Source organism: Danio aesculapii, chromosome 6 (genome assembly GCF_903798145.1).
Source record: "Danio aesculapii chromosome 6, fDanAes4.1, whole genome shotgun sequence".
In the NCBI taxonomy this organism is placed as follows: domain Eukaryota; kingdom Metazoa; phylum Chordata; class Actinopteri; order Cypriniformes; family Danionidae; genus Danio; species Danio aesculapii.
This window is the reverse complement of record NC_079440.1, coordinates 19,733,949-19,746,232: the sequence shown is the minus strand read 5'-3', so window position 1 is coordinate 19,746,232 and position 12,284 is coordinate 19,733,949. Positions and strand designations below refer to the sequence as shown.

At 34.3% G+C, this 12,284-nt stretch overlaps 1 protein-coding gene across 3 annotated transcripts in view; it reads left to right on the top strand.

Moving 5' to 3' along the window:
* Nucleotides 1-12,284, top strand: part of tns1a (tensin 1a) — a 101,372-nt gene that overhangs the window by 36,464 nt on the left and 52,624 nt on the right. For all 3 annotated transcript variants that reach the window (XM_056459735.1, XM_056459736.1, XM_056459734.1), the window contains exons 4-6: nt 8,614-8,661; nt 9,154-9,203; nt 9,750-9,921. In XM_056459735.1, the coding sequence (XP_056315710.1) occupies nt 8,614-8,661; nt 9,154-9,203; nt 9,750-9,921 (270 nt within the window). The remainder of the gene's footprint in view (nt 1-8,613; nt 8,662-9,153; nt 9,204-9,749; nt 9,922-12,284) is intronic.

Below are 12,284 nucleotides of genomic sequence, written 5' to 3'. Positions count from 1 at the left end.
TACTAGCAACTTCTATTTTATGTATCAACCTAATTAAAATGAATAATATTATTTCAATATCTTAAATGATATATAAATAGATTATGTATAAAGACTTGTCAAATTAAACAGAGCAGTTTTAAATAGGAATATTAGAAATATTACATAAAATCAGAATTGATATTTCGTCTATTTACACTTACAGTAATTTAAGTCTCTTTTTATACAGAATGCAACACAGTTTGGATTTATGGGTGAGAAAAAATAATATGTAAATCTTAGAGTCTATATATATATATATATATATATATATATATATATATATATATATATATATATATATATTTATGATTAATGGATTGGACCATTTGAAGTATTTGAAGCAGTTTGAGGCCCAAGTTTGTTCCATTGTCACATGTACTGTTAAGAATGACAAGCTCATAGCCAGCAGGTGTTGGATACAGAGAAAGGGAGGGGTGCTCTTATTAGACAGATGGCCCTATGAAGAAAGCAGGACCACCAGAAAAACATGAAAGAGGAAAAGAATACTTGGGAGATGAGTATTGTAAATTACAGTAGAACTAGATGTGATGTATGTACAGTATTATAAAGGGTTTTTGTGTGCATGTGTGCTTTTGATTGTTTGCCTGATTGTTATTTGGAAGAAGCCTATTTTTAAGTGTGAATCTGAAAGCTTCTGTCTGCAACATTCTAGACATTCTAGAGTCCATAATGACACAATAATGTTTACTTTAGTAACTATATATTCAATGCCAGGGACATAACCCATTCTCTTTTGTCCTATGAAAAGACATGGCTATTCCATGCTATTTGTGACTTATAATTTAATTTTCATTTAATTAAACAATTTTACTTATTCAGTTGGTGGAAAATCACTAATGTAAAATCAGCCAACAGTATTAAAAGTATGGAACAATATGTTTTTTAATTATTGGCATTCATGTTAATGCAGCACAAAATTATTTTTGAATCTAAATTGTCTTGTACTGGATACTATACTTAAGTTTTTACACTTTAAATAGATCCCCTTAGGTAACCTATTATTTAAAAAAGGAAACATTTCATTCATTTTCTTTTTCGGCTTAGTCCCTTTATCGATCTGGGGTCACCACAGCGAATGAATCGTGAACTTATCCAGCACATGTTTTACGCAGCGGATGCCCTTCCAGCCGCATACCATCACTGGGAAACATCCATACACATTCAATAACACACATACACTACGGACAATTTAGCTTACCCAATTCACCTATACCACATGTCTTTGGACTTGTGGGGGAAACCAGAGCAACCGGAGGAAACTCACGCGAACACGGGGAGAACATGCAAACTCCACACAGAAACGCCAACTGACCCAGCCGGGGCTCGAACCAGCGACCTTCTTGCTGTGAGACGCTTGTGCTGCCCACTGTGCCACTGTGCTGCCCCTTAATGATTTTAATAAACGTTAATTATTTGTTTTATTATAGCTGCAATAAAACCTTGTGATGAACCCACTCCTGCACATTCTGCAAAAAAAATTTTATAATATATAAAATTATATATATAATTTTATAAATAAATATTACATTTACCTAAATATTCAATATTTTGATAAATATCCACACAAACCTTCTGTACTGTATAAACACAGACATTGTTTTCATTGTTTTTCATATATTTCTCTTAAATTTTTTTGGACATTTTAGAGTTCTTGTTTTTATGTGTCTGGCTCAACATACTTGACCCTCTAGCTTCTCTCCATTGAGACCACTCTCTCTCTCTCTCTCTCTCTCAGGTAGTTAGCATTTAGCATCATTCCTAAACAATCAACAAAACTATCAAAATTTGTGTGCACGTTATACTGTGCCTATGAGAAGGCATTGATGCAGATGTGTGGGTGTGTCAATTCCCAAAGCTTGTTAAAATATCTAGGATCTGAATTTGCAGAAAAAGGCATATATACATTCTATACCACAATGATATTTTTTCAGGATCTTCAAGAGCAGCCAGCTTAGGTGGGAGTTATTTTGTCAATTATGCAATCTTGGATTGACATCTGCGTTGATCCTGGAACATCACTCCTGTTCGAAAATGTAAACCATACCTAATCAATACTCCTAAACCTAATCTTAACTGTTAATTTTTCACAAAATCAGAGGTGAATAATAGGTACTGTGATGTAGAAGTACACATTCGGGCCTATTCACATTTTCTTAACTACAAAAAAAATTGTAACTATGTCAAGTGCCATACATCAAAGTATTAGTATTCTGTCAGATAAAACAAATAGATGGTAACACATTATTTGAGTGGTCCCCCAAAAAGCAATCTACTGGCTATGAGTAATTTTATCTCCTAACTATAACAGTCTGCTACTGTATGGGGGTTATCATAGCTGCTGGTTTATTGGTGGTTCTCTAACCTGCTGGTTTTTGCTGAAATAGAGCTTGTTAATGTTGGTATTCGCTTGTTAAGTCTGGCATTACATGTCAGACTTTCTGGGTCCAAAAAAAACAGGCTGATCTCACGAGAAAATGTAAGTATTTTACGTTTTGTAAGTTTAGTGGCTAATTCGTACGAATTCGTACGAGTTCAGTCATACGAAATTGTACGATTTTAAAAAGGAGGCATGGCACCTAACCCAACCCCTAAACCCAACCGTCATTGGGGGATGAGCAAATCATACTAAATTGTATGAATTAGATTGTATGAATTCATACGAATAAGCCACTAAATCAAAAAGTTAAGAATTGCCGTGAGATTGTGTTGAATATACAGATGTCAATATTGAACAAAAATGGTACTAATATACATTCATTCATTTTCTTTTCGGCTTAGTCCCTTTAGTAATCTGGAGTCTCCACAGCGGAATGAACCACCAACTAATCCAGCACATGTTTTATGCAGCAGATGCCCTTCCAGCCGCAACCCATCTCTGGGAAACATGCATACATACTCAACGGACAATTTAGCTTTCCCAATTCACCTGTACTGCATGTCTTTGGACTGTGGGGGAAACCGGAGTACCCGGAGGAAACCCACGTGAACGCAGGGAGACCATGCAAACTCCACACAGAAACGCCAACTGACCCAGCCGAGTATACACTTACTAATATACACTCACAGTATAATTTTATACTATTGAAAATTACAAGGTGACAGGGTGGCTCAGTCTCCTCACAGCAAGAAGATCACTGGTTCAAGTCACAGCTGGGTCAGTTCTGTGTGGAGTTTGCATTTTCTCCCCGTGACCGCTTGGGTTTCCTCTGGGTGCTCCGGTTTCCCCCACAGTCCAAAGGCATGCGCTATAGGTGAATTGGGTAAACTAAAGTGTACAATATGTGTGTGCATGTAAGAGTGTGTGGGTGTTTCCCAGTACTGGGTTGCAGCTGAAAGGGCATCCGCTATGTAAAACATATGCTGGATAAGTTGGCGGTTCATTCCGCTGTCGCGACCCCTGATAAATAAAGGGACTAAGCAGAATGAATGAAAACGACAATATCATAATGTTTATATTTGTGCCTAATCTCAGATTGTCAAACAGTGATTCATCTTTTATAAATCATTCAAATGTTGGTGTCTAGAACACAGCAAGTACAGACTCTGTACACAATGATTTTATAAGAGATTTGCTTTAATGTGTGATATGACTAAACAGCAGTCATTAAGAGCTATTGAGAAAGTTTAATCAGTTCAGGTGGTTGATGGTTGGGGGTTTAGAACAGGAAACAGTATCCCATATGTCAAGGCTTAACAAGTGGATAGTGTTTGTCTAGCTGCTGGTCTAAAATAGTCATGCTGTTTTCAAAGAAAACAGTGCTGGTGAAGGTTTACCAGATTGCTGGTTGAGTAAGCTAGTTTTATGTATCAAAAAATGTGTCTTGATAAACATTTTTGGTGTTTTTTCATTTAATGATATAAAATCGGTCGAGTCGCCAAAGTAAATTCATCCATCATTTGTCATCTGTCATTCGACTCAAAGCAAATATTGTCAAGATGTCAAGCCAATATCCATGAGAAACCATGTAATAAGCTAGCTAAATTTGGCCATGGCAATATATCAAGGCTAACTTAATAGAGAAATGACTGGAGGTTAATAATATGTCCTTCTCATACATAAATTTATTCTGATTATAATGTTACTTAAAACTTTAAAAAAAAAAAAAAAAAAAAAAAAAACATGCACATTGGGTCTTAACCTGTTCTTGCGATAAAATATTGGCATTCTTAAGAAGACCATGCATGAAGTTTTGTGAGCTGATTATGGAAAATTTGTTAACTAAGATTATCCATGGAAACACTAATCATCATAATGGTTACTTCAAGATTTTGTTGTTGTTTTACCAACTATGAACATTGTGCATGTCTCTCCAATAAAACAATAAAAGCCTAATTTGACACATTAGTTAATACAAGCTTTGGCAGAAACGATTGTTTGAAGGTTTGCCAATAATTCATCATTGCTGGCATAATATATTACATACTGGGACCAATATAAGATGCTGTTTGCTGGTTTTCTGGAACCCAACATAGGGTGATGATCTTTTAATTTTATGGTTCACTAGTTTTAGATGGTTTTTCTAGTTGCTACTGTCCATATTTATAATCCCAGACTACTTTGTGCAAAAACTCACACTGAAGCAGTGTTACAATAAGATAAATAATGTACAGTACACAAGCTCATTTTAATGTATTTATATTCCAAGTATTTAAAACGGGATTTTTAAGTCCTTGAAACATTTCACCTGTTGAATTTTGCTTAATATTTAGGGTATTAGGGTATAAAAAAAACCTCAATTTTAATTTACTAATTACCCTCAAGTTGTTCCAAACCTTTATGAGTTTCCTTTTTCTGTTTGACACAAAATACAGATCTGTAACCATTAACCTCCATAGCAGGAAATACAAATACTATGGAAGTCAATTGTTATAGGTTTACAACATGTTTTCAAAACATCTTTTGTATTCAACAAAAAAAGAAAATAAATGGTTTGTGGCAAGTGAAGGTTGAGTAAATGATGATAGAATGTCTAGTTGTGGGTGAACTATCTCTTTGAGTTAACATGTATTATTGATATAATCATCACAAAAACAAACATAAAAATCCTTGTCCCCAAACAAACCGAACAAGCTCAATGTATTTAAAAACAGCCTACTATTAAAATCAGCTCAACAAACACTATACCAGAACTAACCAGCCTAAAACAGTTAAATTTGCCATGTACTTGTAGACATGATTAACATGATGGGGCAGGGTTTTTTTATATATATATATCTGTTTTATGATATTCCTGCATGTAACAATTTTAAACTAAGCTGAGCATTAATTCTAAATCTAAGATAATAATGTTCTACTTTCCATTCAGATGATTTTCTCACCCAGTTCTATCTGTTTTGTCATGTGGTCAAGAATTCAGTTTGACAGTCATTCACAGGCCTCACTGGGATTCTGGTCTGTGGTAAATGACCCTTCACTCAGCCCCACAGACATCAGCAAACAGTCTGTGCAAGAGATGCCCCAGGAGACCTTTTACAGTGACCCTCTATGGGAAAATGTTGCACATCTGCTTTTATTATCCCAGGCCTGTGCTGTACCTCTGCCAATCTGTGCTGTATCATTGAATCCACTAGTTCACTCAGTGATGCTTGGTTCTGCCACCTTCTCTCTGTGACCATGGGGATAGTACACATTTTCTTTCAGCCACATTTAGCAACTTAAATTAGTTGTTCATGCATTTTACAGAAGAGTGTTACATGATTGTATTATGCTGAGGCAAAACATAATCACAGTGGATTTTTTTTGTTAATTCCTCTATTAAGAGAAGCTGTAATTCATTTTTCTGATTGGTTGACTGTGAATTATAACTGTTTTCGGTGATGATGCAGAGAGGTGCTTTAGTAATGCCACTCTCAGCAGGGGATTCATGATGGTGTGCTCTAAAGTCTAAAAATAAATATTCTCTCTTGTGAATGACCTGTAAATAGCAAGCCATATCTACACATGCTTACAGCATCAAAGGGACACCAATTTAAATGACACTACCGAACTTCTGTTGACATGTGACTGGACATGTTTAGCAAATTTAGAAATCTGATACAAAGCTAAACATTATGAAAATTATAAGCAGCTTTTTGAGCGACTAGTAGAAATAAAGATTATGTTAACGGAGCTCACACATCAGCTGTTCAGGTTCCAGTTAAATTTTGCTGCTCATTATAATTTTTTTTCAAGGACATGCACAGTATAATGGTAACTGGAAAATATATATGTTCAGAAAATATATATCTATATCAGATCATTATTAGAGTTAAGATCATTATTAGAGATAAGACAACTGGTTAGACTATAAACATTTAGTTCATTTGGTTCACATTTTAGACGTGTTTTAGTAGAATGATAGTGGACAGATGGCGTAACCATAGCAAAACTTATGCATGTTAAAACTAAAATGTATTAGTGTAAATGGGGCCTAAGGCCCTTCTCCCCTGATCACTCAGCTTAGATGGCCGGCCAGCTCTAGGAAGAGTCCTGGTGGTTCCAAACATCTTCCACTTATGGAAGATGGAGGCCACTGTGCTCATTGGAACTTTCAGAGCAGCATACATTTTTTCTGTAACCTTCCCCAGCCTTATGCCTCGAGACAATCCTATCTCGGAGGTCTACAGACAATTCCTTTGTCTTCATGCTTGGTTTGTGCTTTGACATGCTGTCAACCCTGGAACCTTATATAGACAGGTGTATGCCTTTTCAAATAATGTCCAATCAACTGAATTTACCATAGGTGAACTCCAATTAAGCTGCTGAAACATCTCAAGAATGATCAGTGGAAACAGAATGTACCTGAGCTCAATTTAGAGCTGCACGGCAAAGGCTGTGAATACTTATGTACATGTGATTTTTCAGTTTTTTATTTTTAATAAATTTGCAACAATTTCAAAAATATTTTTTTTCACATTGTCATTATGGGGTATTGTGTGTAGGATTTTGAGGAAATACATTTATTTAATCCATTTTGAAATATGGCTGTAACATAAAAAATGTGGAAAAAGTGAAAAGCAATGAATACTTTCCGGATACACTGTGTTGTAAAGAATGGTTATCTTGGTTAATGCTCTAGAACTGCTGCAGGTTATGGAACAAAACTTGATGAGAGTTTGTTACTTTTTACACTAAACAAAACTAATTTCTAGTGCATTATCATTTTCTAACCCATGATGTAAAAAAATAATCCAAGGTGCACTTTAGTCTGAAAACAAAGAAGCTGTTCATTAGTTGTTCATCATTCTGCATGAACACAGCCCTTTCATTTTGAATGAGGAAAATGCAAATACAAAATTATTGGTAAAATGATTACACAATTTCAGTAACTTAAATTTACTTCTAGCACATGATGCTTTCTTACACTGTTCAGCTTCAGCTTTCAAAGCTCAAGTGAGTCAGTCCACAACTATGCCAGGATTATTAGACACACCAGATTCTTTTGCAGTTTTCTTTTTCAAAAACATTTGTAGCAGAATTGTAATATCTTTAATAACTATGAACTTTCCCATAATGTAAACAGCCAGGGAGGAAAAGACAACAGCTAAACAAAGGGTGTGGTACAGGAAACAAAAATGCATTAAACACAAAACAAACAGAGTCTTAGTTGTGTGACATGTGATGCGTAACATGAATGATAAACATTTACAATTATGCAAGGACATTATGTTTTGAAACTGGTAGCAATCACCTTAATGTAGCTGTTCTTTTTTACTGTGCATTTTAACTTCCACTGTATCACCTAATTTAGTCTATATTCAAGACAAGGTGAGCAAGCTGTTTTGAGTCTGAATTGAACTTGAGCTTTAATGGAATTAATTCAAAAGATTCAGTCAATTAACGGTAAAAATAACGTCTGCCAATACCAGTGAACAGGACACATTCAATATTTAATATTTTTAAAACGTATGTGAAACCTTTGGGTTTGCATTAGTAGTTTGTTTGGTGGGTATTTTTCAAACCCACCACTGCATGTTTTTTGGGTTTCCTTATGCACCTTATTTGCTTTTTTTATACCAATTGCAAAACTTGGTTGGGTAATGTCTACCATGGAGACGTCTAAATTACAGAAGTTTCTCAAAGTATAAATTTAAGTGGTGAAAATTTTGCAATAATCTCTCATGTTGTGTGCAACACTATGTGGAGCAAATTGGGAAGTGTGAAATTCACTAAAATAAAGAAGATCTGCCTCCTGCAATTTATACTGTTGCAGGGGACTCTGCTGTCTAACTTAGTGCTGTTCTCAGATCCAGCAGTATACAGCATAACACACATGAGTATTAAATATTAACAATGTCTTTTACGTTTTAAGTCTTTCAAGTTAGGTTTCAAATGTGTTTACCTTCGATTTTTTCACTAACTTCTAGAAGTGATTTCCTACAAATATATTTTGATTAATTTGCATTGAGAAATCTTTCTGTTAAATCGTGCTATTTGAAAGTAGGTCTTTTAGTCTACATCAAGTTAACAAATCTAATAATGTACCTCTGTTAGCATTTAACCAAAAGACAAGGTGGAGCAAATAAAGGAAATATACAGTATGTGCTATATTTAGTGTTGTGTTTTTCCCCCTCTCCTCTTTTCATTTGCAGGTAGCCACAGCCTGTGAATTGACAACAACTAATCCTAACCAGAATCAGGTAAGCTCTTTGTTAATTTATATATAGATAGTAAAACTTGTACCTGTTAAAGAGATAGTTAACCTAAAACATAAATTCGGTCATCATTTACTCAGCCTTCACTTATTAAAACCTGTTTGGCTTGCTTGCTTCTATTAAACACAAAAAACGATAATCTGAAAAAAGATGGAAACATGTAACCATTGATTTCCATAGTATTTATTTTCATATATTTAATTCAGGGGTTACAGGTGTTCAGCTTTCTTCAAAATATCTTCTTTAGCATTCAACATAATGAGGAAACTCATAAACATTGGCACCACTTTTCATTTTGGATGAACTATCTCTATAAGGATCAAGTCTCAATTCCAAGAAATTAACTATTACTTTTTAAAAAGCAATAAAACCTGCAGCTGTGTAAAATGAAATGCCCTTGTTGTTTGTTTGTTTGTTTGTTTGTTTGTTTGTTTGTTTGTTTGTTTGTTTGTTTGTTTGTTTGTCAACCTTTATTAGCAGGCATCAACGAAATCACCCAATATGGACTCAAAACGAAGGCCATCCAGGTATGCTAATTTATACTGCTATCTTATACTGTATATAATTGAATTTTATTGGATGTCGGCAATAAGTTGGATTTATATGTATTAGCGGTAACACTTTATTTTGATGGTCCATTTGAGTATTAGTAGACTGTAGACTGTCTGCTTAATATTTGTTGATACTGCTCCTTCAACAGACATTTTACTGACTATAAGAAACTTTGCAAGTACATGTCAACTAACACTAACCCTAACCCCAACCCTAACCCCAACCTAACAGTCTACTTATAATCTAATAAGAATTAGTTGGCATGTAGATGCAATGTAACTTAAATTCAACAACCAGACCATCAAAATAAATTGTGACCTAATGATTTTACCCATGTGTTTGGTCTGTATTTTATGCAATACTGTACGGTATGTCTAATATCAGAATTAACTCCCTATGGCTTGTCTTTAGTCTTTTAACCTAAAAAAATTACTTGATAAACTTAACTGTAAATCAGGAGCATTTATATTATAAATTAGCTCATCTCCCTTTTTTATACTGTTATTTCTCTTCCTTCTTAGGCGCTTGAGCATTATGCAAACATTGGAAGAAAGTAATGAGGTGGACCTTCTCTATATCACAGAGCGCATCATTGCTCTGTCCTTCCCAGGTGGAACAGAGGAGAACAAATACAGTGTACACCTGAGGGAGGTGACCAGCATGCTCCGTTCCAAACACCAACAGCACTATCTAGTAAGGACCCTCCAAACCTCTGGAAAATTGACAGTCTCAGAAAGCGTGATGAAAAATTCTTCTACTACATTCTTTCTGGTTCTTTCTCTTGTCAAATGCTAAATGCTAAACATGTTAAATGCTAAGGAAAAAAAAGAAAGAAAGAAATCCTTAGTTAATGCTAGGTATACACACATACTGTATACAGTTTTGCACCTTGATTTAATTAAACCCTCTACTGCACGGTGTCATCATATGGCAACATGATACTTATGTTCATTTCCCTGCCACTGTTTCTTCTTAAAGACCAACATAATTTTTTTTGTTGGAAAGAGAAGACCTTAGAGTAGCCAATGATGTGCTTTGGTTAAGTCACATGATATGCAGTGTTTTTCTGTACCGGGATTTCTAACAGACTGGCATATATTGTTAGTAGTTACTGAATGCAAATGTAAACGTCAATGAAAAAAATCATCAAATCATGTCAGATCCACAAAAAATCTGAAGCATCACCTCCAGTAAGTTATGATGACATATTCACAACAATTTTTTTTTTTTTAATCAAATTAGTTTCTTGTAAATCGATCAAATATTTGTGCTACCAAATGGCAACACTGTGCAACAGTGGAACGTGCAATATTGCAATGGGTTAGCTAGCTAGCAAGGTCAGCTGTGAACTTTTAAGTTGTAACAATAACAACATGAAAGCTAGTAATATCATGTTGATTAGTTGTATGTTAATGACATTTGAATTATGGATAAAATCTAGTTTTAATAATAATACTACTTTTGAATAGATATGAATACAGGGAACAGTGTATTAGTGAGCACCACCATGTTCTATGGTAAGAGAAAGAAGAAAAGGACAAAACTGCAGATGAAAGTGAGGATAAGATGGGTTTTAGTGACTATGAGAATGATGCAGACTGGACATTTGATAGAGACAGTTCAGTTAAGTTAGCTCAGAGGCAGATAAGACAGGTATAGTATATAGTATTTCAAACAACAAAATTATTAATTTTAAGGAAATATTTAAATTTGAAATTTCTAAGTTAGATCCACTGTTGGATGTTGTTGCCATATGGCAACATTTCATAAAGTACCTTAAAAATATTTTTTTTCCAAAAAAATTTTTTACAGCACTTAAAGTTAATCCATTTTAAGAAAAGAAAAACAGTTAAAAAATGTTTTAATAGATTTATCATAATGCGTGTGGTAGAGGGTTAATTTAATTTATTTTATTATAAAGCACAAATCAAAGCAACGCAAGTTGACCAAAGACAGAAGGTAGACAAAAGAGTAAATAAAAACTAAATAATGCATTTAAATTTAAAGTGTTAGATAATACCAACTATTGTAATAAGTTAAAGCAAGAGTAAGAATGTGACTTTAAGCTTAAGTGGCATTTTGAACCATTTGAAGCCATTACATGAAAGTATAGGGTATTACAGTAGCAATACAGTAGTGTGATTAAACAAAGACATGTTAAACTCTTTCAAGATCTTTAAAACACAGAAAGATTTTAACATTTGAAAGACGTTTCAGGTGGATAAATCAAGACTTTACTAATAATTTTCACTTTTGGCTTTATGTAAGAATTTAAAAGACCATAGATAAATTTGGTTTACCACCCCAGTGATGGCCATTTGTTTTTTGAATGGTGCAGTTTTGATTTAATCACCTTTTTATGACTAGTTTTCTGAAAATTAAAAAAAATAAAATAAATGTAGTAAAAATGAACTAATGCTTCTTAAAATCAACTAAGAAGCAAATCTGTGCTCTTTCATCGCATAGACAATACTAGAGAAGCACTGATAGCTAATACAAGTTGAAATATTTAACTGATAAAATTTGAACCTGAGTTCAAAGTGTCTGAGTCTTGGTGTGGGTAGTGTGTTTTGACTGGAAATGTCATAGATGACAACCGATGCTAGAGCCAGCATGTTTTCAATGGGATGGCCAAGCATAGGCCAGTTTAGTTCCTACAGCATAACTGTATAAAAACATATTTAATATATATTTAATTGTAACTGGGATGGTAAATATATCAAGTGATACTGAGTGACGTTGACTATTTTTAATAAATTAATCCTCAACTCCAAGCATATTAATAGAAATGAAGTTCAAGTGCAGTTAAAAAGCAGCTATCATGCACATCTTTTGAAAGCTGTTTGGACAGAAATGTGTATGTCACAGTTTGGACAGAATTGTGTGTCACATTCCTATTGGAGCAATATAAACACAACAATTCTTTTTTAAATTTCCTGATGTTAAAATACGATTTTGAGGGCCACAGCACACCGACATAGCAGTGCAGTTTTCCCCGGCCACCAATATTAATTGATCGGCATTTATTACCATGTCTCAGTATTGGCATGTATAAT